Here is a 20,264-nt window from a genome sequence, read left to right as displayed (position 1 = left end):
CTCTTCCTCTAGGCATCCAGTAGTGGCTGCAAGGATAGCTGACTGGACGCTGTTCTGAGCTAACGCAGCTATTTTTGTAGAATCACTGAACAGTTTAGGGTGGAATAGACTTCTGAAGGTCGCCTAGCTTAAAGCAGAGAGAACTTCAAACTCACATCAGGCTGCTCTGGGCCAGTTCAGCCTAGTTCTGGGTATCTCCAAACATGAAGATGCCACAACCTGTCTGGGCAACAGGTACCAATGTTTGACCACTCTTAGTGGTGGAACGTGGACTTTCTCCCACATATCCGATCAGAATTCCTCTGCCTGCAAATTGTGTTCATCCTTTTGCTGTGAACTTCTCAGAATGGTCTGGCTCTGTCTTTACCATATAACGATCCATTAGGAATTTGAAGATTGCAATTAGCACTGCCCTTGGTCATCTTTCCCTCAGGCTGAATAGAGCCTGCTACCTCAGCTGCTCCTCATACATCACGTGTCCCAGGCCCCTCATCATCTTGGTGGTGTAGTTTTACAGTATGACAATGTTTGTCTAGCACTGGGGAACCCAAATTGGAACAATACTCCCAGTGCAATCTCACAGGTTCAGATCAGAAGGGAGCCATCACTTCCTTCAATCTGAGGGCTATGATCTTCCCAGTGCCGCTCAATATGCTATTATGCTAAATACAACACAGGCACTAGTAGCTTAACTCATAAAGGAACCATGATCCGGTCTCTTCTTAAGGTCTTTAACTGCTAACACGGTAACTGTGTTTTTCATGGTACACTGCTTTGAGTAACCTTCCCTTGTTTTTTTCCCCTTGAAATTTATTTCAGTAACATATGTTATGTTTTATATGAGCTCCTCCTCTACAAAAGCAACTGAAAAAACTCTGGAGTTAAAAAAAAAATCTTTAAGATTTCCACAGATAAAACAAAAATTGAAAACCAAATGACCTCCTAATTCAAAGCAAGCAGTCTGTATTTTAAATATAAACACAAATAATTCCATTCAAACGTGCATTTCAAAACACATTAAATTACCCACAAAAGTCTCGATTATCCGTTTCATTTCCATTTGACAGAGCTTTTATAGAAGTGTGGGGATACTAAAATAGATCTCAATAAAATAAGTTACAGCCTTACAGCACTTCAGGCAGGCAAAAATTTTATGTGCTTCGTTAAACATTCAGCATCAGAAACAGGAGCTTTTTTCCACAATGTGCCAGAACTGAGATCTTTCGTTGAGTTAAATCCGATTGTATCCATCAGTGAAGCTGATTCAGCTTCACTAATTGCAGCAGAGGTGGCTCCTTTCAGACAATGTTTTAAATACTTCTTATATCAAATCCCAGACCTTGTGTTGATGGGCATGGAACAACGTTCCATTGACCTCCACACCGCATGTAATGCAAGGTATCTTGCACTCTTAGCTGCATTACTGCTAGGACTTGAGGAACAAGCCAGTGATTGCAAATCTCATTAGACACCGTGGTCTCTTCTGCAGTGTGACACACGGCAGAATGGCTTTGCAGATCTCCTTCATGACAGCAGTGTTACTGATTCCAATACAGGTGTGATGAGGACAGGCTGACTTACACTGTACCTGAAATCTAATGTGAAACATATCTCAGCGTCTCTTGGATAAATGCTGCCCACAAACGCCAATACAAATCTGTCCTACTGCAGCAGGTAAAGAAACCAACGATGAAATGACAAGCTTGAAAGAAATGTTCCTCTCAAGTGCCTAAGTGAACAATGTGGAAGAAGATGCCTGTATTATTTTTCTTAATACTATGTTCCTTTTTGTTCATTTGATTGTTATGAAGCAGTTCCGTAAAGTGACAAGCAGGTTAACTTCTGCAGGACTTTTTTCTAGTCTTTATTCTTCTATGAAAAGAATCAAGAATTAATCTATAAAAGAATCAAGAATTCCTCTAATAGCTCACCAGCTGCCAGGAGTTACTGGATGATGTTGGTAATTTTCAAGGCATGCTTCTAATTTCAGGTGCTTACCAGGTGGTCTGTACCTTACTCGAGGCTATGAAATAGCTAAAAATTGTGTCATGTCTACTTCACGTTTTATACTAATGTATCTTTGTGTTTAATCTCCCTAACTGTGTATTTTAAATCATCTGTCCCACTGTTATAACACCATTTGTGCATTCCCTTACAAATAGAAGGGCACAAGCGTAACTAGAGACTGCAAAATACTGACAAAGATTTTATTTTTATATGTACTATATACAACAAGTGCTGGCCTTTTTTTCCCCTAGGGAAGTGTAATTGGCATGGTTTGCCCCATGCCCACCACGATTTATCCTCAGAGATAGCTTATGCATGAGTAGTCCCATTTTAATATTTACTTCAATATGGTCACTCAAGTTTCTAAGGCTACTCATGTAATAATATCCAATTTATTATTTTTCATTATAGTAGCACTTAGCGATTTCAGATAGATTCAAGAAATCACTACACTACTACACAGGAACTTCAAAATATGTCGTAAGAAACAATCACTGACCTTCAAAATTCACAGTCTAAAAAGACAGGACAAAGAAAAGGGAAGGTGACAAAACAGAAGTGACCGGCCCAAGGTCCTACAACAGGTGAGTGGCAGTCAGCACCGGAACTTAAGCTTCTGAATCATCATTCTGAGCCCCGTCCTGTACCAGGATGGAGTTCTAGTTTGTTTTAATATACATGTTTACATATGTGTGTGTGTGTATGTGTGTGTTTGTGTACACATATACATACACACACATACACACATATAAACACACTATTATATATATACACACTATTACATGAATATTCAGAGAAAATGAGAAATAAGCAAGAGTAGAAAATTGCAGCTGATCAATTAGCGTTCATTTGATATTTATCCCTAACTACTCCCAAACAGCTTGCCCCTTCCTTGTTCCTAGTTTGCACTTTATCAGAGGGACATATTTAGTATTCTCTCAAACATACCTCAGTACTCACCAAACTGAACTACTTGCGTCATAAAAGACATTCATGCCATGAAATTGTACAAGAAGTAACATAAACCGCAGAGATGAACATGACTGAGATTTTAATGTGCCTGTTACTCCTCAGCACTAATGTGTTCAGACCATATTCCTCCTAATAACATGTACACGTAATATTTTCAATGAACCAAATTTGCTTCCAAACGTCAAAAGCAGTAGTACTGTTCTTCACCTGTAACTTATCTTTCTGACTAAAAATAATGACATAAGAAGTTATATAGTTCTATTTTTTTCCCCTAAAACTGACTTGCATATAACATAGGCATACTCCGAGACTGCTGAAGAGAATCATACATGACAGAGGTTCACAGCAGTCACTACTGACTTACCTGTATTTGGGGCCACAACTGAAGACAACTTCTGACATATAAAAAATACATACACAACTGAAAGCAAAAATTAGTCAAAGCATAAGAATCTAAAGAAGAAAAGGCTCCAACATCCCAACCCCCCCACCCCCGCCATGTTTTGAAAATTCACGGTCTCAGGTGGTTAAATTTGTGGAGGAGTTCTCTGGTTCTCCAACCAAACACAAAACAACGAGAGTTACGCTCAGGCCTGATTCTCCTTTTCTTACTGAAGCTTGATGTTACAGTAACTTCACCAAAAGATGAATGAGCGCAGTGAGAAATCATCCTTCACTAAAAGACTGAAATTATTTTTCAATTCCAAAAGCAAGTACCAGACAGCACAAAATTTCTTACCGTGATTTACTGCTATGCACAGGATGATAATGGCTGTTAAACATGGGGCTTGGATTCAAAGACAGTCCTAACACTCTAGCAAACTCAAGAAAAAGAGATGAAGTCTCTTTTTATTGGAAAAAAAAAGAGCTGGACTGCACAAGGTACTAGTCAAACGGTTAATCAGAGTTAAGCTGGATAGTCTAAGGTTTGCTGGTGGCAAATCCAAGACTGAGATATCATTTCTAACGTACATAAACTGGAGATCGAAAAAGCCTGAAGATATTGTAACAGGAACAGTGATGGGAATGAAAGACAGAGCTTGCTGAGTACTGCAGCTCAATGCTACAGCTGATCCGACTGTTCTGAGCAAGATGTCTGCTATTTCTTCCGTAATTAATAGCAGGAAACTATGTACATGCTTATGCAAATAAATGCTGAGCCATATCACATTTTTCTAATAACATTAAATGCCGCTGGATTTCAGCTGAAGTTCTAGGAAGAAAGAAGTTCAGAAACACTGAAAAGAAGCAGTGTTATTTCTCTTCTTCCTAGGCGCTATCCTAATTGTACTCCAGGAATGCAATTACTAGTTCTCTCTCAGATCAAACTTTTTGAAAGAAAACCAAGAAAAGCATTTAGATAATTAACTATATTTTGCAAACTCTTTTACCCTACTCATCGTGGGAGGAGATATACTGGAATGAACGTGAGAGCCATGTTTGTCTGAAAAGCATCATGCATTCCAGAATTTCTTAATCAAGTTGGAGGAAGGGCATATAAGGACTAGTTTACATAGAGACCTACTCCTTTTTGATGTGATCTGCTCTAAAAGGATGACGGTAGCCATGATCCGCTCTCGTAAGTAAAGCAGCTGTAACTCTGGGAGCTATCAAGCAGCAGAGAGCGGAGATAACCTCCTCAGTCTCCTGTATTACGAAATTCTGAATATCTGCCTAACACTCATTACTAAGCTCATTATTACACAACCTGGTTAATCCTTGATCACCATGGTAGCTAAGCACAGTTGTCCCGCTCTACACGTGCGGTCCTTGGGTGCATTGTTAATTCTGAGAAGTATGCATAATAGAAAATTTCTTTTTCTTTACTGTATGAGAACACACACTAGGACTTGGGACTTTCTGCAATTGCGGAGTCAATCTTCACTCTTTCCCTGTGCCTAAGCATTCAGTAAAACACGTTTTCCCATCATCTGTACACTTTAATTCAGTGTTTATGGGCTACCTAAATACCTACTTCCAAGTTGTTTCTGAACTTCCTTTCCAAAATTCATGCTGGATTCTGTATTTGAAATAGTTAGAGATTTATGCATATTATGCAACTATTTTTATTATTGACTGTGAGCAGCTAACAAGACTGTATACAACAGAAACATAAACAAAAATCTGTAGGCTGAAGATAAAGGGTAACAACAGCAGTAGCTGACTCACTAAAGGGAAATGATAATCAAAGGTCAAATTCTAAAGCACCTATGTAACTCAGGAATTTCTATATTTTTTATATTATATTGCCTGCTAAGTAAAAAGAAATGTGGTTCAACAAAGAATTTCAGAATTTGATCTGTAAGCAATAAAATGTCAGAGCAATTTGACCACGCAACATGCTTTATATTAGGTTTTCTGATCTTTATAAAAGCCAGACATTTTCACATTTCTTAGGGAAGCAAGAGGACGACCAGGAGAGTGATCCGTGAGTCATTTTGTTTCCTCTTACTACAATTACTTCTGTGTTATGGGACATAATTTTCTCAATTTCTGTGTCATTCTTAGAGCAATACTGTAAAATCTGAGTTTATCCAAAACACTGTTGTCAAAATCATCATCTTCTCTCGCACAACACTCTCTAATCCTCAACTTGTAAGTGGAGCGTGCAATGCTATTTGGTAGAACTTCTTAATAAAGAGAATATGCTAGGTTTTCACAGGAAATTAACTCGTATGTTTCTGGAACACGATCATCTCTTTGTATCTCCATAAATATTAAATTGCACGTAAAAGAGAGCCACTTATGAATTTCGTCCCTCTATTGACTTCAGTCAAGCGGGAATGTAATGAAAACTGTTTACACTGGCTAGTGCTAACAAAGGACTATGTATAAATACATAAATCAATAGAATGAAACTGAACGCCGTTTAATAGAAGACAAAAAGAATCAATATATGAAGCAGAACATAAATTAAAAAAAAAAAAGCATTTATCCTAAATTGAACTGCATGTCTTTAGTTCAGTCCTAAACAAAGGAAGACATTCCTATCACGGCAGTTAAGGATGTTTCTTCACAGTTTGTGCTGTCAAATATGCACATGGTACACTTCAAGAGTCCCGGAGCCCCTGAACACTGTGTGCACATTCTCAGAACAGCTCGTATGCCATCTGGGGGGTGCTCAGTCTCAGTTAGGGTGCTAAACACAGTCTGGTCTTGCTGTGTAAATACACTCATTCTTGTGCTGTGTGTGCACTACCTGTGGGGCACTGGGCCTCGTCCCTTCTTCGCCAATTCTTGAGAGAGAAGTTGTATCTGTTTTGGAAACTGCATTCCTTCTAAACTATGAGCAAAGAACTCTTTTATTCTCACTTTTTATTCTCTATCTGCCACCTACCCAAGGTTTTTATTTTAAACAAAGTAATGTCCCTTTTCCTAAAGACAACATATGGAAATTGTACCTCGTGTTTTGGTGCTTGATTCAGTATTATTCTCATCACTAATTAAACTTCATTCTGTGATGGCATTTTAATCACTCATTTCATTAAATTTGTATGTTACTCTGTTAAACAAAGTAATATTGGGATCTTTCACAAGATCAGCTGTCAGTTTCTCATGAAGCAATGTATCATACATGTTAAGACCAGATTAGTTACACAGCTCAGTTATAGTGTTTCGGCCTCATCAAAAAAATCAATTACATTATCAAAGACAGATTCTAGAGTTTGTTTGGAATAGTCCAAGATTCATGATGTATTTTACCTATTTCTTCACTTTCATCCATGCTTTTAGTATTTCTTTATACTGAAGTATATTCCACAACTCTCAGACTTAGAGGTGACAATTATGCTGCTCCTTCAGTATAAGTTACTACCCTTGACTTTATAGGTTTACTAATCATCCCCAGCTCCTGGAGCATCCTAGTTCCTGCAGGTTTCACCTGCCAGTTCTTTATGCACTGTGGAATTGAGAAGGAGTTGGTGAAACCTCTTGGAGTCTTGCTTTTGCAGCAGCTCTGGTTGTTTCCACTTGCAAACATTCAGGGTCATTCGCCATTCTGTGCTGGCACCCGTTTCTCAGCTAGACTCCTTCTCTTGTGTTATCCTCCTTTAATTTCTAAATGCCTAGATCAACTTTCAAATGAATACCATATTCACTGCGAAGAGATCTCAGTCCCGTTACATTAAATTTTTCTTTGCTATCTGTTTTAGTTTCTTTTACAAGGTTTAACCTATCTTGTCTTTTTTTTTTTTTAAGTGTTATTCTTTCCGATTTCTAAAATATAACTTTGCTGATCATACAATTTTTTTCCATTTCTTGTAGGGTCTGTTTCTTCTAGGCTCTGTTTCTTACCCTAACGTTCTTTTTGAGTTGCTTATTTACACTGTATCTGGAACTGCTCCAAGTTCTTTTCTTTAACTGGGAATATAAATTCCTAACAGTTTCAGCAATACTATTTCAAATTTGAGTACTTTCTCAAATTACCTTTGATCAGCATTTCTATAATACCATTCATACTTTCTTTAGTCAAATAATAAATGACATCACTTGTTGATTGTTCAATGAGTCAGGTAAATTTGCCAGCTAACAAAGCCTGGTAAACTCAAGCAGCATTAATAGCATTTGTTCTCCAATGGTAATCATGACATTTATCTTCCTTTCAAAATGTGATTTTAGCTATCTGACAGTCACTAAAATTGTCAAGGGCCAAGCCAGTATTTTGATATGCTCTGCAGGAGTCAGTACCAGAGAATAGTACTAAAAACAGTGTCCACACACAGAAAACACAAAACATCCTTGCATTGCAAAGATGTAAGAATGAGCAAATAACAAATTTAAAAGTGCCACCAGAGCTGTCTGTCTCTGTTATTAAAATTGTATTGCAACACACATGACTATTCTATGTGCTATACAACTAAACTGAAAGCTTTTTACTAAAGATATGCAGAGGCATAAGGTTTAGATCTTAATTTTCAAATGCACAGTCATATTTCAATTGAGGATTTTTTCCTTGGTTCACTGCTTCTTTTGATTGAACAGGTATTTTGTTTTGCTAGCAGCTTCTGGTAGTATGTACAACCCGTGTTCCACAAGTGCTGCGAAGTCCTAAAGTTGTTTGTCAATCAAGTTCCAAACACGTTTTATGTTGTTTCAACTAATACAATGAGAACTTTTACAACTTGAATACTGGACATCACGTCGTACTTTTCCCTAAGACTTGTACTCTACAGAAGATTTGTTTAATCAAGTTTCTTAAGTCGTACAAGATCTGTAGGTTCCCCGCTTAGCTCTCACTGAGCGAGGTGAGCTTTCTGTTTCGAATTAAGGGCACTTTATGGTCTTTCAGTTCCCACAACAGTTGTTGAGGTAATCGTGTCATGTTTCGTCCCACGGTGACCAGCTGATATAGTTCAAACTGCTCTATCACAACATCATATTGCCTCCCAGATACATATAAAAATAGGGCTCCCAAAACTGGTTGAGGAAAAGAATTTTGAGCAATGTAACACCACTGTGGAAACTACTCTCAGAATGCTTGGAGCTTTAGTGGGGTCTTCATGAATTTCAGTTCTACAGCTGGATTCCAAGAGACAGAGGCCTGGATATTCCATTGGGACCCCTGAATGGCCGTATGGTTCTGACAAGGAGATGAACAAGAAGGAAGAGGCTGGCTGTCATTTTTCTGAACTGTTTTCACATGCTGCTTTTGTGATAGGAGAAGCATTTCCTTAAAAAACAAAACAAAACCAAACCAAACCAACCAAACCAAACCTGTATCCAAAGAAATTCTGAACAGTTTTCTTCTAACTTCTTCCATTATGGCTTCTTCACATCTTGCTCCTAATGTCTGCTCTTTCTCACAGACACATTATTCCATGTGCCCCCTTCCATCAGAACGGTGAAGACGGGAGAAGCTACACACCCAAACTCTCTCCCTTACTCTGTCCCAGCTCTGCCCAGTCCTGATTCTGTTTTCACACTTTATACAGTTCCTCTTCTCACACCTTATACAATCCCTCAGGTGCACTTCAGGGAATCTCCTCATTCCCCCAGAGGAACTCTGTTCTTTGTCTCTGTCTCTTCTCCAGTCAGACAAAAAAAAATTAGTTTTAGTTAATAGAGGAGCTACTCATCCACACGTGCAGAATACCTTTCAGCATCTGTCAAATTGCATATAAAAGAAACAAAATTCTTCTTGCTCCCCTTCAGACCATCCCATTAAATTTCTTGTGGCACTGTAGATAGCTCTATTACCTGTTTACCTATAACACAATATGAGCTTCAATTTTAACTTCTATATAAGTCATCACAGTTAGACTATGTCCAGGTTTTGCAGAATCCTTCTGCAAAATACGTCCAAAGAGCTAAAAGACATTAAACTTTTCTCTAGGTCCTCACCATGCCACACTTCAATTAGTGCATTATCTTTTTCTCTTTCCTTAACACATGAAACAATGTTCCTTTGCCCTCTCTCTGCACGTTTCATTTTCCAAATCCAACACTATTTCTGACTCTCCTTTTGTCTATTCACTGGCTCCCTCTTCTCTACTATCATGTCAAATATAAGTTGTTCAACTTGTCTCAATTATTGATCGCCCCTTCCCCACCTACTGAAACTTGCTCAGTTCTGAGAAGTCAACTTCCATCTCTGGTAAATCCGAGATACTATTCTCCATCTGTTAAATTTTCAAGTCAATAAGGTTAGGCTTTCTCTCCAACCAACCATAAATTTGGTAGAGGGCCTCTTTCTGAAGTTCATCATTCTGTTACAAATACATCCGTAAAACGCTACTTTATTTTAACGCCTAAGAAGGTCTCAGCATAAGTTAACCACCTTGTGTGCTATGACCCTGCCATCACATCAATACCATAATGTTTTCTGTGGCTTCCCACTTGTCTATCCATTTATTTCTCTTGCATAATACCTTGCTATGTAACTTTTTGGGACAGGTCGTATAATGTGCATCTTTACTGTTCCTAAAACAACGGGTTGTCCCTCCACGAGTAGAGCTCTAAGTCCTTACCACACTATGCCACTTCTGTATTCCGTATTTTTAAAAATCTCTAGATAGATTACATTTAAAGTAACATCACTGACTCTGGTGTTTTTCCTGTCCCTGTTTCAACAGATCCATGATTCTTAATTTATTAGGAGGAAAGTAATTACTTACTGGTTCAAGACAGGTGTATATGCTGTTTTTTCTTCATCAATGATAGTGACCATCAGAGTAATGAGCTGCACCCAAAAATCCAAATTCTTTGTTGTTGGTCCCTGTTCTTCTCGAGGAAGTTCTTGTTTCTTACCCTGTTAAAGCAGAATGTAATATATTTTAGATTAGAGGAATGAGAGAAAATATTCTCATTACGTGATTTCTAGCTACGGATTATTACTTAGTTGGGAACAGTAATGCATTAAGAGTCTTCAGAAATTTTGGACAAAAAAAGTTTCAAGTCTATCCAACTCAGAGTGAATGTATGACAGTCCATAACCAGCTGTGGAGATACATCAAAAAGATACAGCACAAAGACACCCAGGTCAGCAAAAGAACAAAACAGGCTTGACTTTTAGTGTATGTCCATGCTTTAATTATACACGTTCTTAAGTTGTGTTTTAGCCTTGTTGTGCTGAAAGAGAATATGGGTAGAATGATAAGGAACACTTCTTGTTTTGTATTGGACTACAATGCAGTTAGTGAGCCTAACAGCTGCTCTGCTGTTCAGTTTAAACAAAGAAGCAGTTAAATCTCCCTTTATTTTGTAATAACCAAAACAACAAAGGCTTTTGCCCAGAGTATTTTGCCCAGAGATTTTCCAGGGACTGACAGACTGACTGGCAGAACTGCACTGTGTATGCTTAAGAGAAGCAGAGGAAAACAGTACACAGAGAAAAAAAAACAAAACCAAAAAAAATCTCCACAAAGATAGAAGTTCTGGGAAAAGGAACACAAAACTTGGAACACAAAAAAAGAGAGGCTGGTGAAGGTATTACCTTGCAAAGGATTTTAAACCTGTGAGCAAAACCACAATTAGTTAGCCTTTTGTATTCAGGGAAATGGGATTTTCTATACTCTCTCTACATAAAAACGACTGCAATCAGTTTCACATCCTAAGTATTGAACCTGAGAAACCCCCTCACATTTTTGTAATAAAGATCCACAAAGAATGACACAGAAGACACTGATGTACCACGTGTATTACCAGCAACGACTCTCTTGCAATGGATTGAAATTTGGTAAGTAATGCAATGTTTTATACTCCCCTTGACTGAGAGCCTGCATTTTGAGCATTTTTACATAGTTACAAGTACGTATTAGTATTCATCACCTACAAACTTTCACTGAGAATTCTGTACTTTCTAACCTCACTAAAATGTACATTTAGAACTAGGTTTCATTTCTGCAGTTTGGCTTTATGAATTTATAGTCTGTAATTTCCAGACTGTATTCCAAAAGATATATTTCAGTTCGTGGCTTACAAAAAGGATCAGGTTTCTATCAAAGTCCAATAAATAACTCCGTTGCAGAGAAGCAAACGTAAAAATAAATATTTTTATGTCTGTACGGACACACTCACACACGATTTATGTGTATGTCTGCACATACTAGGTTGCTCCCACACAACTGACAGAGAAAGTGTTTTTTTTCCCCTAGAATGGTAGCTGATTCAAGTCAGAGAAAATAAGCATGCCTATTATCCTGAAAGTTTAAAAATATATACCATACCCTTCTTATTTTTAGTCCAAATATGACCACTTGAATGACGCTGTATCTCTTCAAACAACCTATGTTATTGTCATAGTGAATTAATACATGTCACCTTAACCTCAATTAACTTTTATCTATTAACAGAGTTTGGAAAAGCAGAAAGGGAAATTCAATAAAGTTTAATTGAAATTTTTTTGTGCTCACTGTGGAATATCTTGGAGAAGTATCATCAATCACCCTGTTGCATACTCAGCCGAACTACAAATGCCACAGCTGCAATGTCTAATGTGACTGAAATAAAGGTTAGGCTCAGAAGAAGCTCTAACAGATGGTGTGACTAATATCATAGACAATTTACAATTACCATGCAAAAAATAGAGCTTTTTAAAACAAATGAATATCTGAGCACTAGCATCACTCTCAAGGGCTTTCCTTGGTGTACATTATACTTTTATTAAAAGTCCTTGTTTCTATAACAAAGACTTATTTCTAACACCATTTTTCCTCAGCAGCTAGTGCATGTTTCATTCAGCCTAAGTGAAATGAAGTTGTAGAAAATAGAGCCGGTTTACTTTCAGTAAGTGCAGTCCAAAACCTCTTCCATGAGCTAAATTTCAGAGGAAATACCTGCAATAGCATCAACAGAATGTGAAATTATATTCTTTAATACAGATAGCATAAAATATTTAGTCTATACTAAGAGCAGCACAGGGAGGTGCTTTCTACAAAGACTGCCTATTACAGAAATCTTCCAAAAATTAAGATGATCTCTGTAAATTCCAAAAAATAAGATTTTTTTTTTATAGTCTCACATTAAAAAATACAGTTTTATGCTCTGAAATGAGAGGGCATACTCAGCCTGTATGCTGTTGTAATTTGCATTTTGTATCCTAAATTTTAACAAATAGACTGGAAATGGTCAAAATCATTCAGGTTGTTTTTGCATTAATTTTATTGTTGCTGGCATTTGTTTTATGTGGTCTCTGGTAACAGATACCTTCACAGAGATGTTCTAATGAGGTAAAATGATGTTGAAATTTTAATTACATTGACTGATTTCATCAGCTGGAAAACTAAGTTTTCCATCTTTGAATAAAAATGACCTTAAGATACTGAGTTATTTTCAAAAAAAAAAAAAAATCACTGATACAATTTGTTTAGCTCAAAGATGGCTCAAACTATTTCTATTGGCACAGCTGAAAGGCACAGTAAACTGTTTGACAGTGTAGAAAAGTGAGTGGGAGGAAAGCATCAAACAGTTATACCTATGTTTTAACACTTCCTTAAGGAAATGAAACACCCTTTCAGACGCACTGAAGTTTAATTTCTGTACCGCTTTGTTGAAGTCAGTGCTTCAGTGACATAGGCTCAACATCAGTCTGTTGTGAACAGTCAATAAAAATGCCCCTTTATTAAGTGGCAAAACAAGTTAACGATTTTCCTTCTCTTTGGGCTGAGAAGACATTCTTCTGCTATAATTTTGTAATGGTTACGATAATAGCTTATGTATCAATCTAGTGCTTTATTCCTTCTATCTAACCAGTTCTCAACAACATGCATTTCATTTTAGGAAATAACACCATGCACACTTCTTTGGTACAGTGTGTTCACAGTCTATGCAGAAGTTGCGGAGAGGCTTTTTCAAATGCCAAGATTAGATTAGTTTGTAAATTAGCAATGCACAGGCTTACATAAATTTACACACTCAAAATCTACTGGAGTACAAACATGCTTAACTGTATGGTCTATTAAAACATGCTTAACTGTATGGTCTATTAAATAAAAAACAAAACCCCGTCTTGATAATCATAACTTTCTATGTGCACACGACTTATATCCATTGGAAAAAAGCCGCTAGTATGAAAATGTGAACCAAATACCCAGGATACCTTGATAGTATCACATTTGCATGTACACAATGACATGATATATGAGCCAGTGAATACTGCTTTTCATGTTAGAGGATAATACTGATACTGAGATAAAAAAAATACATTTAAAAAGGTCAAGAGGAATATAAATTCTCAGCTGCATCAAGAAGACAAAATGACCAGTCAGCAGACACACTGTTAATGACTTTTTAAAAGAATGATTTTCTGAAGTTGCCTATCTTTAATTTTTGATGGATACATAACTCCCCAAACAAATTAAAATCACAGATTGCTCTCATACCAACCAAAAAAGAGAGCTTTGAGGAGGTATTGATACAAATCAAATTGTATCAAATTTGCCAGCTGCAGAACTGCTTTTGAGTAGTCAGTAAGGAGACTGGATTCACTTGACTTTCAAATTAGTCATTCTGGACAAGCTTCTGACAAGTAATTTTATCTGTAAGAATTGGTCTCTCCCAGGTGGTGCTACTTGGGATGGCAAGGCTGTCCACATGCACAGAACAGAGAAATGTCATACAAAGATAATACAGTAGGTCCTACTCTTCAAAGCTTGATAACCAACTAGCCAAAGGCAGAATACTGATATCCCTAAAAGGCATCTGTTGGCAGACCAAATATAAAACAAAAAATAATGCCAGATGATGTCTAACCATCAAGACGGTACGGTTTTATATACACTCACCCTCATCGACTTGGCTTCTTCTTGTCTCAAGGATAACTATAAAGCTGTAGCATACCATACACCACACAGAAACGTTGAGCAGTAACATGAAAGTGGCAAACTTCAGTAATGAGAGTACTGAGAGGTAACATAATGGATATTTCTTAATATCTTTTGCAACATATTGTGCTATAGGACATTTGATCATATTGAGAGCATTGTAATTCCTGTGGAAAATTAGATCATCGCAAATACCTTGTAAGAACAGTAACTTTAATCAGAAGTCATATTATTCACTTTTGCAAACTTCAGATTTGCAAACTTGGCAGAGGAAATACTACTATTCTATGACTTTTTTAATGCAAGAGCCAAACTAGGTGATCTTAACTGGATGTGTTTTGTCCTACAATAGATTTATCTTTTACCACTGGCAACATCAAAATCAGAAAGAAGAAGCTCGTAAGAGCTATTTTTCATGCAATATGTATCAGCATAAATTCTTTACTCATGTTTTTCTCAATTTCCTTTCACTATTAATTTCCAAGTCAACTGAGTATATATGCAAACAATGGACCATGTTAACAATGTGACAATCAGATAAGAAAACCAACTGCTCTAATTTTTACATTCTTTTAAATAAAAACATAAAAAATAGAGGTTTTTGCGAGTTTAAGTGAAAAGAAAGGCTAAACTCTTGACAAGTGAATATATTTCATACTCAGAGAACTGGCTGAGCACTGGTAAATTAATCTCAGGCACAGTGTGAAGCAGGATTAAAATCTACAGCTGTAATATCCTGAGACAAATCTGCAAAGGCTGGATTGAAGAACACAGAGCTTTCAACTTCTCTAATCATTCATTTTACCAGTTTGTTCGACAAAATGTCTGTTTCTGGACAAATAAAATAATAACAGTTAAAATTCTTATCCATTTAAATTAAAGCAGCTAGCTGACAAAGGCTAAACTTTGACATTTAAGCACCACAGCACTAGTAGGTGACATTTCTCCTCAAAGAATGGTGGGACACAATTCTTTGTAGGCTTGCTATATTTTTATTTCTTTATACTCTGCAGTCAATACACAAAACCCGTCTGGGTGCTACTTTGGTAAATATAACCCCATGACTTCAGAAACTAATCTGCATGAAAACCATGTCTAAGGCAAGCCTCAAGCTTTGGCTATTTTACTGAGCACCTTTTTTTGAAAGAGAGGTTAAAATTAGTTGTTCAATTTACAATCCAAACTGTCAGAGTGATTTCGTACAATCTTTACACAAAAGCCTCCAGGTAGGCACGAGGCTTTAAAAAAGTAAAAGCACAGATTAGAAACTGGAGGGCTTTCAGAAGTCATTTGTGTGAGGGTGACCAAATATGAATGATAGGAAAAGTGCGGATCTCACACTAAGTTTCAGAAAATCACATTTTCTATATAAAGAACGCGGAATGGAAGTTGAATGGAAGCCAGGGCAGTAGCCTGGACTACTGCAAGGCTACAGAATGCAATGATATAGACAAGAAGTCTTTGACAGTGAAACATTACTTTTAGTGGTACTTTAGTGTTTTTAAACTGATAGATAATATTAATTTATTTGGGAGAGGTTAAGAATGATTGGGGTATACACGATATGCATTGTACGTATAACATTTAAACATTTATACATAAAAATTACATTTTATGTATATATATAGACATACCTGTATGTATGCATGTACATATAAAGAATGGAAATGCATCCTTCCACCTTCTATTTAGAAGTCATTTGCAATCACTCAAAATGCATTCAAAACGTATGAGGGATTTCACTGAACCAGTATCTCCTTTTGTTTCTGAACCTGAGCAGTGTTACTGCTTAGAATCCTAAATTGTTTTCATATTTGAAAGATAAACCAAATATCAGATATCATCCCTCAGTACCAACTGAAAATAGGGATTAATGAGCTCACAACAGGGAGAAAAGTACTGCTTAGTTCACGTAAAAACCCTTGCTGTGGAAGGCTAAGTAACAATACCTTCTCCATCCACCAGATCTATCAGTAATTATGCTGGTTTAGATAAGGATATTCAGGAGTAAATTCAACGAGAATACATTCTCAAAATGGCCATAATTTTGTTATTTCTAAATCCAACACACTGAACTCCATTTTGAAATCATTAGCATTTCTCTTCCCCACAAGTACACTGCAGCAGAATTAGAACAAAACACTAAGCTGTGACCTTAGTATGACATTTCTGAAACCACAGAGCCTTTCCACCTGTTTCCACCTGCTGTTATCACGGAATCACAGAATGGTTGAGGTTGGAAGGGACCTCTGGAGATCACCTAGTCCAACCCCCCTGCTCAAGCAGGGTCCTCTAGAGCACATTGCCCAGGATCACATCCAGACGGGTTTTGAATCTCTCCAGCGAAGGAGACTCCACTACCTCTCTGGGCAACCTGTGCCAATGCTCTGTCACCCTCACAGTGAAGAAGTTTTTTCTCAGGTTTAGGTGGAACTTCCTGTGGTTCAGTTTCTGCCCGTTGCCTCTTGTCCTGTTGCTGGGCACCACTGAAAAGAATCTGGCCTCATCCTCTTGACACTTCCCCTTCAGATACTTATACACGTTGATCAGATCGCCTCTCAGTCTTCTCTTCTCCAGGCTGAACAGGCCCAGCTCTTGCAGTCTTTCTTCATAGGAGAGGTGCTCCAGCCCCCTCATCATCTTCCTAGCCCTCCGCTGGACTCTCTCCAGTAGCGCCATGTCTCTCTTGTCCTGGGGAGCCCAGAATTGGACACAGCACTCAAGGTGAGGCCTCACTAGGGCTGAGGAGAGGGGCAGGATCACCTCCCTCCACCTGCTGGCAACCCTCTGCCTAATGCACCCCAGGAGACCATTGGCCTTCTTGGCCACAAGGGCACACTGCTGCCTCATGCTTAACTTGTTGTCCACCAGGACTCCCAGGTCCTTCTCGGCAGAGCTACTTTCCAGCAGGTCAGCCCCCAGCCTGTACTGCTGCATGGGATTATTTCTCCCTAGGGGCAGGACCTTGCACTTGCCTTTGTGGAACTTCAGGAGGTTCCTCTCTGCCCAGCTCTCCAGCCTGTCCAGGTCCCTCTCAATGGCAGCACAGTCTTCCGGTGTGTCAGCCTAGCCTCTCCCCCCAGTTTAGTATCATCAGCAAACTTGCTGAGGGTGCACTCTGTCCCTTCCTCCAGGTCATTGATGAATATATTGAACAAGACTGGACCCAGGACTGACCCCTGGGGGACACCGCTAGCTACAGGCCTCCAACTTGACTCTGCGCCATTCACCACAACCCTCTGAGCTCAGCCATCCATCCAGTTCTCAATCCACCTCACCGTCCACTCATCCAGCCCACACTTCCTGAGTTTACCTAGGAGGATGTGATGGGAGACAGTGTCAAAAGCCTTGCTGAAGTCCAGGTAGACAACAGCCACTGCTCTGCCCTCATCTCCCCAGCCAGTCATTCCGTCATAGAAGGCTATCAGATTGGTCAAGCATGATTTCCCCTTGGTGAATCCATGCTGACTACTCCTGATCACCTTCTTGTCCTCCAGATGCTTAGTGAGGACCTCCAGGAGGAGCTGTTCCATCACCTTTCCAGGGATGGAGGTGAGGCTGACAGGCCTGTAGTTCCCTGGCTCCTCCTTCTTGCCCTTTGTGAAGACTGGGGTGACATTGGCTTTCTTCCAGTCCTCAGGCACCTCTCCTGATCTCCAGGACCTTTCAAAGATGATGGAGAGTGGCCTAGTGATAACATCTGCCAGCTCCCTCAGCACTCGTGGATGCATCCCATCGAGGCCCGTGGATCTAGCGATAACATCCACCAGCTCCCTCAGCACTCGTGGATGTATCCCATCGGGGCCCATGCATTTATGGATGTCAAGTTTGGACAAAAGATCTGAGAACCTGATCCTCCTCAACTGTTATACTCAATTTCCCACTGCATCTGCTTTTGGTCACAGTGACAGACAGGATATGGGACCAGATGAATCTTTTGTCTGACTTGGTATGGCCATTCTCATGCTCATTCTTGAAGAGTATAAGGCTCTGGTTAGCAAATGAGATTATTTGTTCATCTCTTTTGATAACAATACTACTACTCTTCCTAAATGCAAGAGATTGAAATTGTACTGCTTTTGTTACTTTCTCCTTTACCTGATCTCTGCTGCCACCGGAGTCACTTGACTTTCAAATTAGTCATCTTGGGCAAGCTTCTGACAAGCAATTTTATCTATAAGAACTGGCCTTTCCCTGGTAGAGAAGTCTCAGAACTGGGTTCTAAAAATCACAGAAAAAATATTTCCTACTGTTCTGCTGTGTTTTATCAAAGATTTTTCTATTACTGTGGCTAACATGCTGCCCATCAAACACAATGCTACAACATAAGAAAAGGTCTGCAAGTTCCCTCTGCATGCCAGTTTTGAAGAAATGTTAGAAGCTTTTCAGTGGATCTAAAGCAATTTGGAAATACAGTAAAGTTCCTCTTAACAAATATTATTTGGTACTGACGTTTCCATGCCTGAAAAATAGGACTCTCTGAGGTAAACAGCTTTCACTACTGCACAACTTTTTTCCTCATTTCGTGCTTTTTGGATGTGCTATATGTGTTATTGCAATACTTCTGGAGAAAAACAATCACCTACCAATCTTATTGATTCAAAAGCAATACTGCTACTGCATACTGCTAGCGTTTACCATGCTTCACCGCAGGAATTATTGCCATCCACCACTAGGAGCGGTATGCATATGTTGCTGCAAGGTATTTACTTTCTAACTGTGATTGTCTTTTTGATGGACAGCAACAAAAAAAGAGAAAGCAGGGATTGCAGAGCATATTTTGTGATTTTCTCCTCACTCTTCTCATACTGGTCAACCCTCCCAGCTCCAGCTTCCTATGCAATATTGAGGGCACCTATTTCCATTGTGCTTTGTTCTATTTTCACCCAAAATCAGAGAATTACACATGTTCAGACATTAAACAAATCTAGAAACACTGTAGCAGGCATCTTCAGAGAGTTTTAGGTTGTAGACAGAGGCAAACGCAGAACAAAGTCACATAAGTTACTCACACAGACAGCACTTATAATATGCAGAAAACTATCAAGTCCGGGCAGATGAAAACACTACTGTTCAAGTAGACTGTATTTCAGCCAAGCAATGAACCATGGTAAAGCCCTGAGCCAGCACTGGTCCTAAACAGGGCAACGGCTGCCAACCTCTCCCCTGGGAGAGGGAGCAGGTGGTGGCAGGCATATGAACCATTTCTTGTTGCTTTGGGGTTCATTTGTCTCAGCTCTCACTCCTCACAGCCTAAACCTCAGCTGTGCAGTGAGAATGCAAACTTCCTATGCTGCACCACCATGATGTGATGAACTCAGTTTCCTTCCCTCTCCCTGGGAGAAAGTGGCCTCTTGTGATGGGGAGGCAAGCAGTTGTAAGAGAACGGTTAATGAAGAAGGCCTAAGGGTCAGATGTGGGGTCATCTTACTAAGGGGTTTGGGCATAAAGCTAATGCAATGTTGACTACAATATTGGTTACTGCTTCACTGTTATTGTATCTGTGATACCACATAAACCAGTCTGCAGCGCACCCGGATTCACTGGAAAACTTCCAGAGCTACAGATTCCAACAAACTCTAAACTTAGCTGTTCTGTAAGTGCAAACAGATTGGCAGTAGACTAGAAGAGGAGAATGCAGAAGGCAGTCTCCCTGTGCAACCCTAGAGCTGATGCAGAATTTAGGTAGCAATTTGAATGATCTTACTCAGCTTTCTATTAAAGTTAGATTCATTAAATCAGATTTCTGAGAACTGCTTCCCATGAGCTGTGAAACAGAAAGTTTTCCCATCAGTTGTTAAGATTATATTTGATTGGTGTTTGATTACTAAGAGTGATTAGTTACTTTGATTATGGTCTATTTGTGTTAATTTTAGAGTTTGCTTTCTGCAAACTTGCACTAAAAATTTCTTTGTATTTGCTAGCGCTCATAAACCTATAGTTTGCAAACATTGGTTAAAATGCCGGCTTACAAACTTATCTGCGGGAATACTTGCTGAAAGAGAACAGGAGAGATGAGTAAATACA

At 38.8% G+C, this 20,264-nt stretch overlaps 1 protein-coding gene across 1 annotated transcript in view; it reads right to left on the bottom strand.

Moving 5' to 3' along the window:
- The window catches only part of UNC13C (unc-13 homolog C), a 201,073-nt gene that overhangs the window by 76,989 nt on the left and 103,820 nt on the right, over positions 1–20,264 (bottom strand). Inside the window, exon 16 of the mRNA XM_068958236.1 lies at positions 10,092–10,225. Within this exon, the coding sequence (XP_068814337.1) occupies positions 10,092–10,225 (134 nt within the window). The remainder of the gene's footprint in view (positions 1–10,091; positions 10,226–20,264) is intronic.

The sequence above is a fragment of the Struthio camelus genome, chromosome 12, assembly GCF_040807025.1.
Source record: "Struthio camelus isolate bStrCam1 chromosome 12, bStrCam1.hap1, whole genome shotgun sequence".
Taxonomy (NCBI): Eukaryota; Metazoa; Chordata; class Aves; order Struthioniformes; family Struthionidae; genus Struthio; species Struthio camelus.
This window is presented reverse-complemented; position numbering and strand designations above follow the sequence as displayed.